The 21,228-nt window shown below is 34.9% G+C and overlaps 1 protein-coding gene across 3 annotated transcripts; it reads left to right on the top strand.

Moving 5' to 3' along the window:
• Positions 1 to 3,185: 3,185 nt before the first annotated feature.
• On the top strand, positions 3,186 to 20,702 carry FPA (RNA binding protein). 3 transcript variants are annotated; one of them, XM_008224207.3, is made up of 6 exons: positions 3,186 to 3,657; positions 7,720 to 7,965; positions 8,461 to 8,538; positions 8,829 to 9,817; positions 10,871 to 12,270; positions 20,461 to 20,702. In XM_008224207.3, exons 1-5 carry the CDS (start codon positions 3,382 to 3,384, stop codon positions 12,249 to 12,251), a joined length of 2,970 nt encoding a protein of 989 aa, XP_008222429.2. In that variant the 5' UTR covers positions 3,186 to 3,381; the 3' UTR covers positions 12,252 to 12,270; positions 20,461 to 20,702. The 3 variants fall into 3 exon arrangements, with proteins under 3 accessions (XP_008222429.2, XP_016647834.2, XP_008222430.2); XM_016792348.2 differs by lacking the exon at positions 20,461 to 20,702 and adding an exon at positions 16,884 to 17,022; XM_008224208.3 differs by lacking the exon at positions 20,461 to 20,702 and adding an exon at positions 13,680 to 14,059.
• Positions 20,703 to 21,228: the final 526 nt, after the last annotated feature.

Genomic DNA, 21,228 nt, shown 5'->3' with positions numbered 1-21,228 from the left:
AAAAAAAGAGCCAATAATAAAAGACCAAAAAACAAAAAATAAGTAAAGAAGATACCCAGATAACCCAAACCCCACCGCCCCTATCATCCTCCCCGACCCCACCAAGGAATTGGCCTCAAAATTAATGATATACAGTTATAAACATGGTTTCTCTGGGTTTGCGGCCAAGCTCAGAGAGTTTCAAGCCCAAAAACTTTCAGGTGTATTTTAAAAAGTATTGCAATATATAGGTGCAACAAAGATATGTCTGGTTTGCAATGATTGACAATTATTTAAAATATAGATATGTAATGGATTCATGACCTATACCTTCAAATGTTGTTTATACCATAATCAACCAATCATATTCGGCATTAGACGACTGACACTAGGGCAGACGCATGGGCTGCCAAAGAGAAGGAACGCTCCGAAAAAGACACACAGACAAGCTCTTAGAAAGCGAGTAACATCATCACCTTCTTAACCTACCAAAGGAAGACCTCCTTCCGAAGTGGTAACCGCATGCCAATGTTCTCAACTACATAACCTAGTTTCCATGGACACGTGTTGCCTCCACAACAGTTTGCACAAAGTCCCACATCGAAACTTTGTGCAAAACTCTCATTTTCACTTCCCTATAAATAGGGAACAGTGCCCAAGTATAAAGGTTAAGTACTTTCCACTTTTATTGTTACTCTGCCAAAATTACCACATATACTTACTGACTTAAATATCAGAGAGCCTTCTACAAGTATCACACCGGTGCCCGAAGCTTGACGATTGCTTCTTCCTTGTTTTCTTCTATAAGATCCCTTCATAGCGAAGGTCCACAACTTTTCCCCCTTTGCTGAAGATCCAATACTCATTTACCTAAGTTGACCTTCCCAAAAAGAGCATCAACAGATGCCATCATTAAGTATTGTGCTTATTGTTGCTTTTTATCTGATGTGTTCCAGTATTTCTTTAATGGCGTTCATGTAGTGGATGCAAATTTTGGGAATTTTCAGAACCTTGGCATTGTCACCGCTGCAATTGATGACCATTTTGATGAAGCTGAGGGTGGGTTTAGAACAGAAGGCTAGGGAGGGGGATCTAGAGGTCTTTGAAGAGTGGGTGACTGCTTGGGTGTCGAGGCTAGGTTTGGGAGAGGAGAAGAGAGAGAGAGAAAGGTGGAGTTTATTCAGAAGTTTTGTGGTGGGAGGGTGGCAAGAGTTGGATGTTAGGTGGGGTTGGAGTGGTGGTGGGTGGTGGTCTGGTGAAGTTAGGGGAGAGGGAGCGGACGGGAGAGATGGAGAAGAATATATATATATATATATATATATTAAAAATTTATTTTGTATTGTTTATTTTTAAAAAGAATTAATTTTTTAATAATTTGACGGAATTGCCCTTTCACAAGTAATAGAAGTTTTAAAAATTTGACAAAAATTGAGAATTATCATTGAATTGCTTAAATTGAAAACTATAAGGACAAAATTGATCAAATTGAAACGATAGGGACTAAAGTGGTAAAAGTGGCAAACTATAGGGACCAATAGTGACTTTATCTATATATATAAAGCAAAAGATAGAGAATGGTGAAACATTCAAATTACTATAAAATGTCATTGGTTAATTCAAACATTAACAATCTATATATATAAAGCAAATTGCGAGAATAGTGAAACATTTAAAATACCATAAAATGCCCTTGGTTAATTCAAACATTAACAATTGAAATTATTAATTAAATGAGAATAATATGGTAAATTCACTTTTTTTCATATTAAAAAAAAGTTAAAATTAAAAACAAAATCAGATAATAGATCTTACTTTTATGGAACATAACTACCTATATTATTTTTTCTTCATTCTAAAAATAAAAAAGAAATCCAATTGGCACATGCGTGAAGGGGCTAGTTAAAATTATTAATTAAATGAGGATAATATGATAAATTCACATTTTTTCATATTAAAAAAATTAAAATTAAAAACAAAATCACATAATAACTCCTACTTTTATGGAACATAACTACCCATATTATCTTTTCTTAATTCAAAAAATAAAATAAAAATAAAAAAGAAAATCAATTGGCACATGGGTGAGCGTGTGCGAAGAGGCTAGTATACATATAAAGCAAAAATGAGAAAATGGTAAGACATTCAAAATACCAGAAAATGTCATTGGTTAATGTAAACATTAAGAATTGAAATTATTAATTAAATGAGGATAATATGGTAAATTCACACTTTTTCATATCTAAAAAATTAAAATTAATAGAAAAATCAGATAATGGATCATATTTTTATGGAACACAACTATCCATTTTTCTAATTTTAAAATAAATAAATTAAATTAAAAAAAAAAAACTCTTGGAGGCATTGAAACGGGTGCGGAAAGGTAGTTTACTTTGTATCAAATGGTAAAGAGCTAAAGATTGGTAATTTAGATTATTAGGGGGATATTCAATTGAGATTTTAAGACTATTTAGAGGTTTTAAAAAAAAAAAAAACTCTAGTGTATAAGCAGAATGTAATGATTTATAGGATTTTAATTATAGATTTCTATAATTAATATTTTTTACTTATGGATTTTAAAAGATTCAAATCATAGAATTATTAAGATTTTTAAGGACCAAATAGATTTAACTATGCATCATTTTCACCATGTTACTTCCATTCAAAGTTTTACACTTTTTTTTTTCAAAAGAAAATTGAAGTTATTTGTATAGCTATAAATTGACTTCAAATTTTGCCTTTTATAATAAAATAAAAATAAAAATAGGAAAAAAAAAGTTGCGGCAATATTGTGTCACTCTTACCTCTCTTTTCTTTTATTTATATTTCTCCTCCCTCCATATCTCTTTTTGGTATGAGTAGATGAAAATACCTATTTGCATGAAGAGGCAAGTGGTCAAAACTTAACGGAATTTGGAGAAATTTGACAAAAACTAAAATGTGTCCTTGAACTACTCCAAATTGAAAAATAAAAAAAACAAAAAAAAACTAATGAAATTGAAAACCTATAACAATAAAATTGAAAAATTGAAACTACCTTTGGACCAAAGTGGTAAAAAGGAGGAAATGACAAGGGCCAAAAATAATGTTTTCCCTAAATTTAGGGGTATATTTGTCATTTCATGATTATATGGATGATAGGGGTATAGTTGTCATTTCAATATTTTGTGGATGATCCCATAGATAAACGTCTCGAAGGATCCCTCCTCGCTTATTTCTCATCTTCTCTCTGTGATTAGATAGATACCTCCGTAATTTAATCAAAATTTCTAGGGTTTCATCATAAAAAATCTCTCAAACCCTAACCCAAGAACATATATCCAGCAATTACTCACTTTCCCCATATTCAATCCAGTCGCGTCTTGGGTTTCAATTCAGTTTTCAATTCAATTCAAATCAATCACAATGGCGCCTGCTGCCAAACCGAGCAAGCAAGGCACAGACGATTCGGAGACGCCGTCGAACAATCTCTGGGTCGGGAACTTAGCGAGTGACGTCACCGACTCTGAGCTCATGGACCTCTTTGCCCAGTACGGTGCGTTAGATAGCGTCACCACCTACTCGTCGCGGAGCTACGGCTTCGTGTTCTTCAAGCGTGTGGAGGACTCTGCGGCGGCCAAGGAGTCATTGCAAGGCGCCCTTCTGCGTGGAAACCCCATTAAGATTGAGTTTGCTCGACCGGTTCGTATTGATCTTTGTGCTTCGTTAGGCTTATTTGGTTGTTGTTTTTGTATGATAATTGATGTGCCATTGTGGTTGTTTGGATTTGGAACAAGAATTTTGGGTTTATTTGATTCGAAACCAATTGTGCCTATTATTATTAGTATCCTTATCATCATCCTATCATCATATACGATCCAGTTTTCTGTGCCGTTGAATATCCAGTTTATTTAGAGGCACAAACAACAATAATTGTAGACATGAAAAAAATGAGATGTATATGTTAAACGTGAGTGAAGATGATATTCAGGTTTCTTAAGTTTTCAGACTGATATATGCGTAGTTACGATTTAAGTAGAACTTGTTTTCACGGGATAGGTTTTTAGGCATCTTATTCTAGAGTGTTTAGAATCAATAATTTCGGTTCCAGTGTTTCTAAATGCTGGCAAATGACAATAGCTTTCAGGATGTGAAAAACATTTTTAATTCATCACACCTGATACAAAGGTAAGATGAAAATTTACATTTATCATACATCCATTGCTAGGAAATGGGTTACGCACTACAAACCCAAGGGGATTATGAGTTTCCCATCCTCCATTTCATGGTTGCCCATTCTATGTAAGTTAAACCCTTCCCAAGATGTATGTGCACCTAACAAATCCATAACCAACTGCGAAACAGACTTTTGCGATTTAGGTCCCTGCAAATCATCAGATATAATTCCCAATATAATAAGTATTTTGCAGTAGCTTTTAGTTTTTAATTGAAATCGTCTTTAATTTTTTTTTCCCTGGGTGGTGAATTGATTTGAAATCTTATTGTTACTTTCATAGCAGCTTAACAAAATATTTATTCCTCAACAACTCAAACTTGTTAACCGATGTTAGTGAGTGCACAAAGCGGCTTTTCAAGTTCAACTTAACTGAAGCACCAAAAATTAACATCTGTGCACACACCAATCTCAATGAATAAATTATTGATTTCCAAACACAACAGAAGGAATCCCGATAAACATTCCCAAGCTCCAAAACTGCAAAACAAACGCACAACTTTTCGTGTTTGTAGGTCTGTGTGAATAATCCAATGTGACTCCTATATATTAAGCGGATGGCAGTAGCTTTTAGTAACATGATCATTTGATTTGAAATCCCTTTTTGGGATAGGAGATTGATTTGAATCTTAGTGTTAGCTGCACATCTTCTGTATAAAACCTTTAATACCTCAACGCACAACTCAAACTTGTTAGCCAATGTCAACGAATGCAGGAAGGCGTTTTTCAATTTCAGCTTAACTTAAGTACCAGAATTAATATTTGTGCACACCAGTCTCAGATGTTTACTTATCAAGCTCCAAAACCGAAGGAATCACATAACCATTTCCAAGCTCCAAAACCGCAAAACAAACACTACCTTAGTGTTGTAGGTCCCTGCGATAATCAGATATGATTCCTATATAAGAAGTAGATGGCTGTAGCTTTTAGTAACATCTGAAATGCTTTTTGTTTTGATAAGAGAAATCTTAATTCTTTGTATCAGATTTGAAATCATTGTGTTACCCCCATCGTCTGTACAAAATATTTTACACCTTGCTGCACAATTAAAACTTGTTTACCAATTCAGTAAGTGCACAAAGGCGTGATTCTATTTCAACTTAACTTTAGCACCAAAGTTTATATTTGTGTACGCAACAATCTCAAAAGATGACTAATCAAGGTTTGAGGCATGAACAAACCAGACCTGAAAATTCTAGTTTGATGGCTTGAGTTTACTTAAACTAAGCTTCACTGTCTACTTTTCCCACCCATATAACGTATATTTGAAATCCATCCAATTTATGATTTTAGTGTGAGAAGCTGACATGGAGCCCCTTAATTTACAAAGGTTTGGTTTATGTGCACTTCTTTATTTTTCCAAGCTCTTTGCTCAAAATGGATAGGAGAACAATTGTTCTGGAACAAAATGGCTCTGTAATTGTGGATGGTGGGGTACTCTATTCTTCTTGTCTTGCAACAAAATAATAGTTCCAAAACAAAATTCGCAAAAATAAATTTAAACAATGGTTAGGGATGACAACATAGTGAAACGTAGGTAGAAATCCTCCCCTATGTCCTTGTATTCCGCTTAAGTCTTGGTAACACTTTATCTTACCCTTCACCTATCAGCATCCTTTAAATCTCCATTATCTCTCACCTATTTTGTAAGTGTTGGTAGCAAATCAATGACAAATAAAAGGTTATATGGGTTGCTTCTTATTTAGAATTGCTGCAACAATACTTAAAATGATAGAGGGGGACAAAGGAAGAGTGAAACCCTAGGCTGTTAGATATTTTTAATTATGAAATTATACAAGGCAATCAGATAATCACGTTGAGGGTGAGGCAAGGGAAATAAATTCGATCCAACCTGAACTTGAATTTGGTTAGACTAGAAGGCTCGAACTTGCCTCTCCTTCTATTGAGTTAACATCTAAACTTCCCCCCTAGGGGGTTGGCCACAATTGACCTGCTATGTTGTATTCTCAAACAAGGTACTAGGATGAGGCATATACGGTATTTGTAATGGGGGTCATTGACAATAAACGTTGTTTTTTTTTGGATAGACGTGGGGAGAAATCCAAGGTTTGATTCGTAGGGATGGACAATGGATCGACTGTGTAGCACCTTGTTTGGCTTGTTTGCCCTAGAAGAACAGGAAATTCCAAAGTTTTGGGTTGTTATTATATCCAGTTATCAATTCTGGCCATTTGGTTTTATGATTGGTCATGACATTCAGTTTTGAGATATTTTTAGTTTTGAGATACTGGTGTATGTCCACTACCTTATCAGAGAAATAATGTCCTATGACAATATTTACGCAAAATGAGCAGCCAATAATTTATTAAGCTTTGACCTGTCATTATGAGTTGTGGCAATTCTGATTGCTTGGAAAGAACAAATAATGGAGAGTTTGGTGAATATGAGACCCAGCTTGTCATTGAGTACTATATCCTTAACTTTAAGATTGCGTCTTGTTTGACTTTCTAGTTGTGTAATGAAGGTTATGTTAATGGTCCACTTGCTTAAGTTTTTTGTGTTCGCAGGCCTGCTTAGTTTTTCCCTTCCATCTGATGAAGTTAGCTCTTATTAATTATCCGTTTGTCCCTTGAGGACTGCTACAAAAGTATTTCAGAAAATTGGAGGAAGTAGATAACTCCTGCTTGTGTTTTGCCCTTAAATATGTTAGTAAAAGGCAACTGGCTAGTATTGGTGACTTGGTACTAGTAATGTGGGATCTTGAGGGAGATGATTATCCTCTATAATTCTTCTATAATAGGTAACTGTAAAGAGTAGAACTTGTGCCCTTACATTGACATCATGAGACTTACCATTGCACCGATTTTTTTTACCTTATGTTCTTACCTTTCAAATCATTAGGCCTAGGGATTTGTTTCTTTAACCTTCTCCATTCTCTTACTTAGTAGTGTGTGTCAATTTTTCTTTTACTTAATTGGATAAAGCCATTCGGGGTTGTAGTTCCTTTCCATAGCTCAGTTTGTGGACCTTGTTTGGTCTCGCTAGGTTGTGGTTGTCTTGAAAACACAAATTGGTGCAAAATAGTGTAAAACACTCCATTTGATTCTTCACAAAACAGTAACATAAGCAAGTTTCCTACTTGCTTCTATTGCCTTCTCAAAGGAAGGGAAGAGATGCAATATGTCAATCATATTTGTATGTCTTTAGCTTTTCAAAGCATGAAATCTTTCCTATGGTATTCTGCATGTTGTACTTCCTTGATAGCTGGCTCATGGATTACACTGAATGTGTTCTTCGCTATGCATGCATTATTCAGTATGTGCTGACATAGCTTGCTTCAAATTTTGATGCATTCACTTTTCCATTGTTTTTTCCCTAATACTTCACAGAATGGTAATACATGTGATTTCTTCCTCTGCTTAGCAACTGTTATACAAACAGATTTTTAATCTGAGATCACTTTATTTCACTTTTTGTTTATGTTTTCTCCCCGCCTTGAAATAATTTTTACAGACCTTCACATTCTAGACGATCTAAAGTTTGTGGTTCTTACGGACTTCTGTTTACAGGCAAAACCTTGCAAGAATCTATGGGTAGGTGGAATTAGCCCATCTGTTTCGAAGGAAGAACTAGAAGAAGAATTTCTTAAGTTTGGAAAAGTGGAGGACTTCAAGTTCCTTAGAGACCGGAATACTGCATTTGTTGAATATTTTAGATTGGAGGATGCTTCCCATGCAATGAGAAACATGAATGGGAAGCGATTGGGTGGTGACCAGATACGTGTGGATTTTCTTCGGTCACAACCCTCAAGAAGGGTAAGTTTATTGTTTAGAGCTTCAATGGTATTTCTTAGGGACATATGATTGCTGTTATAGGAGTCCGTACGTTAGCAGACGCTGTTTTCAAGGACTCTTATTAGTGCTATAAGGACATGTGACACTCACTTCCACCTGAGTATCAATGCTAATGACATTACAATTTACACATATTGGGGGGATAGAAGAAATTTGCCTAACTTAGAGTGTAGTATCTTTTATAGGGGTTAAACATTTTTGTGGAGATACTCATCGTGGTTGATAAATCAATGATTTTAATATATGTGGTAATTTTCCAAGGAAAGGAATAGTCAAACATCTATATCTATACACATACATGTTTGAATTTCGTTATAATTACATCACATATACATTAGTGTGTTGCAACATGTATTAATGCTTTTCCGTGTGCATGGAAAACCCTCTATGTAGATCCTAGCTTCAGTTGCTTATTAAGATGCTTAGTGTTAATAAACAAGTTTCTGGTTTGAACAGGAACAGTGGCCTGACTACAGAGACGGACAGTTTCTGTCCAGAAACACGGGGCCCACTGATTCTCAAAAAAGACAACAGGTGAGTTATAAGCAAGCAGCATTTGGTAAACTCCTACATTGTTGATTGTCCTTTGTGGCTTCATGAGAATTATTCGTTAGTTGGCTATGTCACACGAGCTGCATCTTACCTCCAATATTGAACTTAAGTTGTAGACTTTTATCTTTGGTATCCTCAGATCTGATTTATGGTTTCGTTGGTTACACTTGGATAGAAGATGGGAATCTGTATGTGAATTCTAAATGGCAGTAAACTTCTCTACCAAACTTGTCAGTTGTGATAATTTTATCAACGTTTTGATCATGTTGCAGTATTCTCAATCTGCTGGGGGACGAAAAGGTGACAGTCAACCGAGTAACGTTCTGTGGATTGGCTATCCTCCTTCTGTTCAAATTGATGAACAAATGCTCCACAATGCAATGATTTTGTTTGGTGAGATTGAAAGGATTAAAAGTTTTCCTTCAAGGCACTACTCCTTTGTCGAATTCAGGAGTGTAGATGAAGCTCGGCGTGCCAAGGAAGGGTTGCAGGGCAGGCTTTTCAATGATCCTCGGATTACAATTATGTTCTCAAGCAGTGGGCTGGCCCCCGGTAAAGATTACTCTGGCCCTTATCCTGGCGGCAAAGGACCTAGAGCAGATATGTTATTCAATGAACAATCTCTTCGGCCTTTACAGATGGATATGTTCGGTCATAACCGTCCAATGATGTCTAATAACTATCCCGGAGCTCTACCACCAAGTGGCATTCTTGGACCAAATGTCCCAATGAGGCCTTTAGGTCCTCAAGGTAGGTTTGACCTTTCAGGCCCAGAACTTAATGATTTGGTGTCACTTCATAATTATCAAGACGGCAATTCCAAGAACCTGATGGGTCCAAACTGGAGGCGGCCATCTCCTCCCACATCTGGTGTCCTTTCTTCTCCTGCGCCTGGTATTAGGCCACACACTAGATCTGCATCTAGTGCATGGGATGTGTTGGATGTTAACCAATTTCAAAGGGAATCTAAACGATCGAGGATAGATAGTCCTTTGTCCATGGAGGACCCTCTGTATCCATTGAGAAAGATGGATGATCATGGATTGGGGTTAGACTCATCTTATGGAATTGGTCCAGTAATAGATGGAGGTGCTTCTGGTCCATCTATGAATGGCCAAGGGATTAGTCCAGCTGGTGCAAGGGTCTCAGTGGGAGGGCCTCCTGATAATGATTATATATGGCGTGGAACTATTGCCAAGGGTGGGACACCTGTTTGTCATGCTCGCTGTGTCCCTATAGGAAAAGGGATAGGAAATGAGCTGTGAGTACAATTTGCCTTGTATCTATTTTTCCTTTTTTCTTTTGGGGATATGTATAGCATACTTTATTGGTTCTACTTAATGCATGTGGAGAGCTTTTACTATGCTAGGGAATTTTTATAAAGTATATTCTTAACTTACTAAGACTATGAAATCATGGTGCTGGATCCATGCAATATCAACTTTGACATGATTATATTGGCAATCATTTTTATTCATCCAGTTATAGATGCTCAGTATGAAAACTAACATATGCATTTTAACTGCTATTCTTTTTCCTTTTTAATGTTTCTTGAATTTTGAAAGATAGATGTTCAAAATGGTGTGCTTTGAAAGAGGGTCTAGGTGATCTCGATAGAATGACTTACTGCCCACTTCATAAAAATAATATTGTTATATTGAGGGTGCTATTATTGTCCAAATGCATGTTTTATGACTTTCCCCATTTTGTATGTAGTGTAGATATAGATATGCCACACTTTCCTTTTCAACTTAATAAGACAATTAACATATAAGGGTTACTATAGTAATCTGATTCATGGGAAAAGGTTATGTGATTATTTATTTGTATAATAATCTTTCCTTTTGCAGCTTTATCTATCCCCTTGTTCAAATTTTTTTCTTCTTTAAGGTTCTACGAGTTTCCAGTTTCAGACTTCCACCCTGTAGAAATGATCTTGAGTTCACTCACAATCACACGATGCATATGTATTTGAGTTCATTAATAAATAATTATATATATGTGTATAAATAAACCTAATAACTTGGTTAGACTGTACTTCAAATCCTTGTTATTATTGCTAAAAAGCACTGAACTGCATTCAGATGCTCCACAGAGAATTGCAATTTTCATCCTTTCTTTCTTCTCCACCTGGCTGTGTATTTGTTATTGTTTTCCTGACTAATTTTGGACTTCACAATTATTTTTTATGTTAACTTTGTTTTGTTATTATTTTTTTGGTGGAAATTTTTTGAAAATAAAACTTACTTCCCCTTATCTTTTAGTGTGACCATTGTCTTGATTGTATTTAATGTGATTGTTTTCTGTTTTGCAGCCCCGAAATTGTTAATTGTTCAGCTAGAACTGGACTGGATATGCTCACAAAACACTACGCTGAGGCCATTGGGTTTGACATTGTTTTCTTCTTGCCAGATAGTGAAGATGATTTTGCTTCCTACACTGAATTCCTTCGTTATCTTGGTGCCAAAAATCGTGCTGGTGTTGCCAAGTTTGATGATGGGATGACCTTATTTTTGGTACCTCCTTCAGATTTCTTGAAGAATGTTTTGAAAGTTGCAGGCCCTGAACGTCTGTATGGTGTGGTTCTCAAGTTTCCACAACAAGTTCCTAGTACTGTTTCTATGCACCAAGAAATGCAGCCCATGCCACCTTCACAGTTCATAGATAGACAGCAGATTCTTTCTTCACAAGCTGAGTATAGTGCAATCCCATCGAAGGAGGAACATATTTTGCCTATGGATTATAACAGGGTTTTGCATGAGGACTCGAAGCTTTTTGCAAAACCACCATTTCCACCTACTAGTGAGCCTTCTGGAGTGCAGCCCCAAGACTATGCTTCTAGTAATAGTGCTGCAGTATCGCAAGCTGGAGTTACATTAACTCCTGAACTTATTGCCACTCTGGCGACTTTACTGCCTGGAAATGCACAGTCGTCTGGTCCAGAAAGTGCTAAGATATCAGTATCCTCGGCAGCTAGGCCTTCATTTCCTACATTTGCAACTAATAAAGCATCTTCTCCTGGATGGAAACAAGATCAACAAATTTTTGATCATACCGGTAATGCGTTGCAACAGTTAGGTAGTCAATTTAATCCGCATGACCAAAATCTTTCACAGTACCAGCCATATCCGCCTGTTCCAAACAGTTCAAACCACTCTAACCCACTGGTCCTCGGTAGCACCCAATTCCCAGACTCTTCTGTCAGCCTGCCCCTACATGCTGCAAGTTCATCCAGACCTTCGAGTAATTTTACGATCCCTTCTCAAGGTGGACAAGTTACTGGATCCTCGCATCTCAACCAGCAGTATCTGGCTGAAGCTCCTCTTGGAACTCAGAAAGGCTTTTTAGCACATGGAACAGATGCCTCTGGGTTGTACAGTTCACCTGTTTCTCAGCACCACAATAATTCTATGACCTTTTCTGGTCAGACTTATGGTGCTAATTCACAGTCTCAGACCTTTGCCCCATTAGTGTCTGAAAAGGTGAACACAGAATACCCAAATCAAATGCAGCAGCTTCAGTCTGCACTTCTTGGTGCTGGTCAGAGCGCTCCAGATGGTGAGGCTGACAAAAATCACCGGTATCAGTCTACGCTCCAATTTGCTGCTAACCTCCTCCTCCAATTACAGCAGCAACAACAGCAGCAGCAGCAAATGGGTAGTCAATCCGGGCGAGGATCTGGAAGTCAACAGTGACAATTATTACTCCATATAGGTAATTTTCCCTTTCTATGACATATACTGTTGAATGAATGTGTTCCTTCTAGAGGAAAATACATAAAAAAGTACGGTTAGTTGGCTAATCTATGTGCTTGCTTTTTTTTTTCCCTTTGCATATGGTGAAGTTTATGTGCTAGTATTTGCTTTCTATGAATTGATGCCATAAGTTTAGCACATCTTTCCTAGGGTGTTTGAACAACATGTGATGTGACATTTTTGGCTGCATAGGCTTGCTGCAAGCATGCATGTCAGCTGATTTGTTTGTATATTGCTTTACTTTTGAATGGATGTGCAACTTCGAGAAAAAAAACAAAACAAGTATGGTTAGTTGGCTAATCTATGTGCTTGTTTCTTCTATTTTTTAAAATTTTTTTTATAGCAAATGTGAGACTTATCTAGTTTTTGTTTTCTGTTACTTCACGCAATAGGTTTAGCAACTCTTTCTTCTGGAGATTGAACTATAGATAGTGTGACATTGCATAGGCTTGCTGCAAGCATCTGCGTTCAGTCATTTGTTTGTGTCAATGACTTTACTTTTGAATGAATGTGGTCTTCTAGAGAAAATACATCTATTTGGAAGTATGGTTAGTTAGCTAACGTATGTGGTTGTTTCTTTTCTTTGCATATGCTGCAACTTATGTGCTTGTGTTTGTTTTCGTAATTAGTTCCATAGGTTTAGCACATCTTTCCTAGGAAAATAGAACAATATATGGTGTGGCATTTCTGGTTGCTGCAAGATCATATGTGTTGAGAGATTTGTTTGTAGAATCCTGGTTCTGGTTTAATAGACAACATTTTGAATATCGGCGTTGTTCAAGACTGTTCGTGCTTATCTAGATATTTATCTTTCTCTAAGATATGGTGGTGATTTTGGTGGGTGAAATATATTGTACTTTGCTGCAAGGAGTGAAATGATCTCTAGAAATGTTTGAAAAAATTGATTTTGTTCGTTTTTGTCCACTTTTAAAACGTTTTGGGCATATGCAACTACTCTTCTAAGGAAGTGCAATATTGTCTATACAGGATCTTTAGCATAAGTCTTGTTTACTTGGGCAATGCATCCTAGATATTTTTAATATGATTTCTGATTTAAAAAAATAAGAAAAAAAATATATAGATGCCACTTTGAGAGTTTAACCTGGTTATCTCTTCTTTGTGCTCGCTTTGAGAATTTTGTCCTCATAGGTGATTGGAATGCCAAATTCAACCTTTCTTCTGTTGCCTTTTAATTAAAATATATACTTATAAATTTATGACCCATTCTTCGATTCAAGGAATGAACAATCTTGGTGTTAGATCGATATTTTTATAAATATACGTTAAGCGATGTATGTTAAAATTTGTTGAATGTAATATGATTTTTTTACATTAATTTTTGTAATAAATGCATGTTATTGGTTATAGCTTTAAGGGTGAGGGAATTTATCTCCAATTATAAGTGCACAGCCATAGCAGTTTCTCAACTCTTGGATACAGCTATGGAACAGCAAAAGCAGAAGTAGAAGTTACAGTTATGCTTTTCAACAAATGCCCTTTGAGCGACATTTGCAGAGATGAAATCAAAGTCCTCCGTCAAAAACTTTACTCAGTGCAATTATAGTTCTGCGCCATGATGGCTTTTAAGTTATTCTAATCTTATTTTATTGAAAATTGTAAATGAATTTCGTAGAATTATAGAAAAACTGTTGAGCACTATAAGCAGTAAAAATTATTTTCAGATTTTAGTTTGTTAAAACTATAATAGATGATAAATATGAATTTTCATTCTAAGGTGAATTTTTTAATCCATAGGATTGAAGATCATAAAAATTTTTTTACTGAAAGAAAGTTCCCTAGGGATCCTTTTCTATTCAGCCAAAAAGTTGTCTTCTCTGCACTTTCGAATATGCATACTTTGTTTGAACTGTAATTTCTGGCCAAGCTATAATGTTAGTTTGGGATAAAGATTAATAATTAAAAAAAAAACTTACCTTTATCTTGTTTCATAAACACTTTTTTTGAATTTTTATTTTTGGGGTGGGGGTTCATTCAATCTTATTTATTTTCAGATAAGGGGTCACCTTTAGATGGAACCTATCATCTCCTTCCTTAATTCATATGAGTGAATTTATTATTAGTTCATGTGAGTAGTTTTATTATTAGACTAGCAAAGAGGTAGACAGGATATACATACATATATATATATATATATATATATTGACTTGGACAATGACCAAACATTGTTCTCTAAAAAATGATTTTCATGTTAGTTCCTTTCGAAAAAAAAAAAAAAAGTACTTGTGGAGCATATGGTTTGGAGTTGTTAAAATTTGTTGGTAGAAATGTTTTCAAGAAATGGTTGTTTAATATATTCAGTATTTGATTCTTGTTAAGACTTTTACTAATACAAAGTATCTATGGAACTTGAGGTCATGGACCGCACAAGCTGTCCCATAACTGTAGAACCTGACTTGAAGTTAGCGAGTTTGGGTTGACCATTGCTTGATAGGAACACAAATATGACACGACCCCTAACACGAATAATAGCCGTGTTTAGTTAATGCGAAACATGAGTAGCCCAATTTTGGCATGATAAGCACATTTAACTAGTATTATATAAAGGAAATCATTAGATTTTCCCCTTTTTTAGTATTCAATATATGATTCATAGTATAATTTAAGCTTAGTTTTTATGGTTTTGTTAGTAGCATGATTAAGTAGATTGTTCTTTTACAGGTAATGTATAAGTGATAGATTTGATTTAGCAATAAGGGAAACTTAATTATAAGTTTTTAGTTCACCTTATAAATGGATCAACCTGAATATGTTACCATTAAAAATGAGTTGCATTAATGTTGAGAGTTGAGTCATTTGTCAGATTAATTAAATGGGTTGGGTTAGGGTTTGACTAGTATATTATAAACGAGTTGTATTAGTGTTGAGAGTTGACTCATGTTATCAGATTAATTAAAGGGAGTGGGGGTGAAATTATAAAAAAACCCAAGCACTATTTAAACATATAAACACACCCAAAATCCATCATTATACACACTCAAAACTCATGTATAAACACACCCAAAAAGATAGGGTTGACTAGTCTAGGATTGGGTTTATTTATAAATTTGTATTAATTAAATGTGTCATAGGGTTGACGTGAACACGTCCCCCTAACACGAATTGCCATCCTTAGTTACATTAACCCTTATTCCGTATAGTTTGGATCCCGATGAACTACACCTTAATGAAGTGAGTGAATGTGATAGTTGCTCAAGTATTCAATCACTCTCTGTTCCTATGGAATGCTTTTAGCTAAACTAACTCTTAGAATGAAACCTCCCATTGGATGACACTTAACCATGAGCAAGACAGTTGGAGCCACTCATGCCCACTTATGGAAATGTGGTATGTGCATATGGCTCCAGCTGGAAGGTTAATTGAAGTAAAATATCTCTTGTTGAACTAGCACTAACGGATATATTCCAAGTTATTTTCACCCCTCTAATTCATACTTGAGATCATATTCACTTTTACTTTTCAACACTCATGCCCTGAACTTCTATGTTCATGATTTGACTTTATTTCTAAACATGATTTTGACAAAATTAATGTTGCCAAGTATGTTGTGGAACTCTTGGATTTTTCAAGCATACGGAGATAGATAAACAATAAATGTTTATATGCATTTTTTTAAATAAAAAAAGGTCTTCGATATGCCAACATGAATGTCATGTATTACATCAGAGTTCTGCATTTATTTATGTTAATTAATGATGAAATCTTCGATTTCTAATTTTCTACCAATTCAGAAAAACTTTTGTGTTCGTCGTGTGTTTTTGGTTGTTGTCTAATTTGGAACATTTAACTTTCACGTAGGAAGAATCCTTTCGCTTAAGTAGTTTTATCCTTACTTGGGAACAAATTAGGTTGTTTCTTTTCCCATCATGTGTCTTTCCTTTTTTCTGTTTCTATTCATCCTTATATTTGTAATTAGTGGAGAAAGTTAGATAAACAAGTTACAGGTAAGGAAGGGACTTCCATCAATAGAACTATGATTTTGGGCATATGATAGGCTGTTTCTGAAAGTCGAGATGCATCGTACAACTGGACTCTTGCTTTGTAGTACCAAAGTTCTCCACCTGCTCTGAACCAGGTATATTGGCGATTCTGTTTTCCGAGTGTGGTTCCTAATATTTCGAACCAGGACTACCCCCAACATAATGCGTACGAGGAGTTTATACCCATTCCAGTATCCTAGTAATCCGGGTACATACCTATTTCACAATAGGACATTGATTTTTGATGTTTGCAGTCTCATCTCTATGATGGGAAGCCCTTCAATGATAATTTCTGTTAAGGTTAAGCACGTAATGTAGAGCACATTCATTTAAAATCATATATTGCTATTATTTGAATGTAAAATCGAAAATAGTTGTCACATCTGTTAGGTTGTTTTGATTTTTTTTTTTGGGGCGGGTTTATGTAAATCTAGAATGATGGGAGGGGGAAGATATTTGGTTTTGTACAGCCTATGATATTTTGAGAAGGATGTAAATTTTGTTGTCTATCTTCATTTCAATGGTTGATTTTTTTAACTTTTTATTTTTTTCATCTGGGTGATTATTTTGTCAGGAGCACAATTATTTGCAGGAAGTAATAGGGGTTTGGTGTTGGGAAGATGTGCAGTGGTGAATAGACAGATATTTGAGGATGTGAGGGGTGAGGAGGTGTGGAGAGGGTTCATTTTTGGGCTTTTCTTTGGGTATTGTTGTCGTCAAAGTTTAGGAAGAGTTTTGCAACTATGGCACCTTGAAATTGATTTTGTAGGTTCTCGATGTCCTATTGTCTAAAATAACAGTATTAATCTGAATTAGAACATTTAGGTATATGTTTTAATCGTAGCAATGAAATGCTTTCTTGTAAACTTGATTGTTTTGATAAGCATTATGTTTCATAGCTCAGTAATTTATTTTGTGGTGGGTTGTATGATCAAATTTTTGTATACAGTTGAGGATGCATAATTTGACATCAACTTAATCTAGGACTCTAAGTTGTTTCCTTGATGCAGCTGTATTGTCATTGCTAGTTTTATCTTTTCGAAAACGTGTTTTTATTAGTTTTTTCTTTCTAAGAATACTTGTTTCATGTTTGGTCCATTGATTGTGTATACTACACTTGTTGATATATGTCTACACTTTTTTTGTGCTTAGGGTTACTTTGTTTTATTTATTTTTTATCCTTGTCTGCAACTATTAACTTATAATGTGCATTTGAAACTGCTTATGTTTTTTTGACGGTAGCTTGTCTCATTAGTTTTGTGCTCCTGTTTTTTTAGTGGATTGTTCTTTATATGTGATGACATGGTTTTCAGTTATAGAAATTATTATTGATTTGATAATTTATGCTGCTAAAGAGAGCACTATATTGAAGTGTGTTATCTTCTTTCTTTTTTCCCCATCCGTTTTCTTCTACCATGCATTACATGTTTATTTTATATCCATAGCCTGAACTTGTTATAGTTTACATTTTTTTGGCCTTTCGAAGCGATGGTCTTTTGGAGACTATTATCTGACTTTAGGGTTAGTCTTTTTCAACCTTATCGAATTGTAACTATGATATGTAATATATTATGTAAGAGTTCTTCGGACATAATTTGGTGACAATTGCAATGCTTGGTAAATTAATAACCTCTATCGAGTATCATCTTCCCCAACTAACATAACATCTCTTAAACCCATATGCTACTGTGGCATTCGAGAGATTTCCTTTGTTTCTTCCAATAGTTTTTATTGAGAGTAAATCGTGAGTAATGTCAAAATTTTATATGAAATAAAATCCTTCTATTTCCGTCTCTCCCTTTCCTTTTTTATTTGGGTCGAAAAATGGGATGAGATTGTCAAAATTCATAACCTAATGGGCAAATAATACTAAATCAATTCTAAATTTTAATGATGCATTTTGATATTTTAATGTAAGCCTTCACTTGTAGCACTAGTCTGGAATAGGGGGAGGGGAAACAAAATTTAGAGAAGAGTATAAACCATGCTGAATCATTTTGCACTTTGGGTTTAGAGATCAATTCCGAAAACTACTGAGAACCTTTGTATAAATAGTTTCCTGATATACTGTCCTTATAATTTCCTAATATGTAATTTATGTACAATCTACAAAAGGAGAGCATTCCAGTATTCCTGGTATAGGCATGGGTATGGTCAGCTATCTGCTATTTAGATTATTGTGACCTCCTAAACTGAAGACTCAGTATAATTTACATCATGAAACGAAAGAACATGAAGGTTAGAAATTCGGTACCCTCTCTTGTTTTCCCCATTGCACTTGTGAGGTTGTGACCCAGTGGTTTAAGGGAAAGCGATTTCATGATGAAAGAAAAAGAAAATAAAATGACTGAGTACTTTCGTGTGAGAAAGAAAAACACATCTTATCTTCCGTCAATCTTATAGAGCTATCTGATAAATTATGATGACCATATACTGGTATTTATAGAAAATGTAAATATAGGCACCTATGTAAATTACAGAACCTGAAGAAAAAAATGCAACTAGGGCAAAGGAGCAATAGTATAAATATATAAACTAGGGTAAAATTTCATTAGCCTGGCATACTTACATAATCAGCTCCATCTGATTCTGTCTTGTGTCTTGTTTGATTAATTATGTTAAACTAAAATTACCTGTTGTTGGTCTTAATTTAGCACATCTATATAAACATATGAAGCAACTGACAGCATGGTTCTTTAGAAAAAGAGAAAATGGTAATAAGAAACATATACAAATAAAATGTGTTAGAAATTGGATGTATAGTCTTTTTGAAGTACACTGGCGAATTGTGGCAACTATGCAAATCATTTTGTTTCTTCTTTTCCCAATGAAGTTCGTATAGCGCGCTGTGCTTATTTTGCCTTCTGGTTTGAGTGAAAATTATACATATGCCATCCCGAGAATGTTGAATATGAATCGTTTAGTCGTAATTGTTGAATATCTGATATGTTGAAGTAAAACTTAGTCTATCCAAGCATAAACTTTTCTAAATTGTGCTTTGTGGGAGTTGAATTAGTGCTTAGATTTGCTGGAATTTTTTTTCCCTGTTGAACTGCAAGTGAGGTCAAGGATTGTTGGATTTTTGTTGGAGATGAGAACATCATGATTCTATAAAATGATTATATATAAATTGGGAACAAACATAGGCAAGCGTGGAAATTGATCAATTCTTTCATGTGCAAATTTTGATGGATCATTCTGCCTTATGCCTTATGCCTGATAGGTAAAGTTATTCATTTGTGAAGTGCAATAAAACTGGATTTTGCAATTTCAACTACCAGCTGAAGAAACAAATAGAAAACTGTTCATTCTGGATCGATTTCTGTTTGAAATTATCCTTGCACGACTTTTTGAAAACCGTGTTGTTTTTCTAGGCGTTTTTAGGTTCATATTTTGCCTTCTAAGAAAAATTCAAGAATTTAATTTTCTTTGCATTTGATCAATGGGTGTCATTATTTATTTATTTTTGTTATAAGTCCGTTGAGATTATTGTGCCGTACAATTCATGGAGCCTTTTTAACGTCACCATTGATTTGTTCCATGGCTCCCAATGCGACCAACATTTTCAATTTTGTAGCTTCCTCAAAATCGCAAATGCTCCAACTTGTCTTCTGTTGTATGGAGGCAAGATAGCCAAAGGCTTCCTTATACTACGAGAGATATCATTTTTTCTTCTTTTTTCTTTTTCTTTTTCGGGTACAAAGTGGCGGCGAAGACCGGAATTTTATCCTTAGATGTGGCTGTGATTGTCAATCTTTAAGCGCCCAAATAGGTGGGATAAAGATATTAGTGATATAAGTGATTTTGAGAGGAAAGGAAACTCGAACCTAGAACTCCTTCTAGGTTCGAGATAATTGTCTTAATCACTTGAACTAAAGATATTAGTGATATAAGTGATTCTTAATCAACTGTGAAGTAATTAGTTGGGTCACCATTAAATGCCCTAAAAGTTGCAAATGGAGCAAAATGTTTTACATTAGATTACTCAATTTCATTTGTTGGGTTGATTAATTTGTTAACAAGTGCTTTGAATTAAGAGTTTAATAAGAGCGATAATTATTATAGAAATATAAAATTAAGATAAAAAGATGTTTTGTTTTATTATTTTCCGTACTTGACCAGCCTTTTATATTTCTAATCAAAACCTGTAGGTATTTTGGAAACTCGATCGAGGGGATATATCGACAATCTGTTTGAGGGTTTGGTTGGAACGACTTGCTTGATCCCATGGTCAACCACTCAAAAGGTTCAATTTATTAATTTCAGTTTTTGGAGAAGATATAAATAATTACAATAGTATCCTCCTACTTTTTTGTATTTCTTTTTTTGTTTTTGTTTTTATAAAATAAAAATAAAAATTTAGAATATAGTTAAGTTGTTAGTCTCATCTCAACCCTCTTTGTTCATAATCTCAGTTTCTATTTAGTTTTTGAAGATGCTCAAGCAACTTGTGAGTTGATAGATAACAAGTTCTCTCTTTTTCAAGTAGACCAAAGAATTACTGTTCTTGAAAACCCTGGCTAGAATGTGAACACTTAAAAGAATTACTGTTCTTGGAAAGAAAAAAAAAACATAATTAGCTAGAGCAAATCTTAATCAATCACGACTGAAGGTTAACACAAGCTTTGGAAGGCAAAAAAAAATATATATATATAAAGGGGTTAACACAAGCGGGTTTTCTTATTTTATGTTTTCAGTGGCAAATATATAAGCGTTTTTCAAGTAGCCGTTGTAAATGTTTTCATGGCCACAAGCATAAACATTTCACGACCTGTGAAAGAGAGATAAAATACTCATGAGAACTAAGGCGTTGGATTCATCAAAGGGAATTGTTTTATAGCGGTAAACATGCCAAAGCATGATGGATTAACAGTCATCGACAATGAAATTGTTTTTGGTTCAATTTGAATTTGACAAAA

The sequence above is a fragment of the Prunus mume genome, linkage group LG2 (assembly GCF_029339155.1).
Source record: "Prunus mume cultivar Tortuosa linkage group LG2, ASM2933915v1, whole genome shotgun sequence".
NCBI classification, from domain to species: domain Eukaryota; kingdom Viridiplantae; phylum Streptophyta; class Magnoliopsida; order Rosales; family Rosaceae; genus Prunus; species Prunus mume.
The sequence above is the reverse complement of the archived record's forward strand: the minus strand, read 5'-3'. Positions and strand labels throughout refer to the sequence as shown.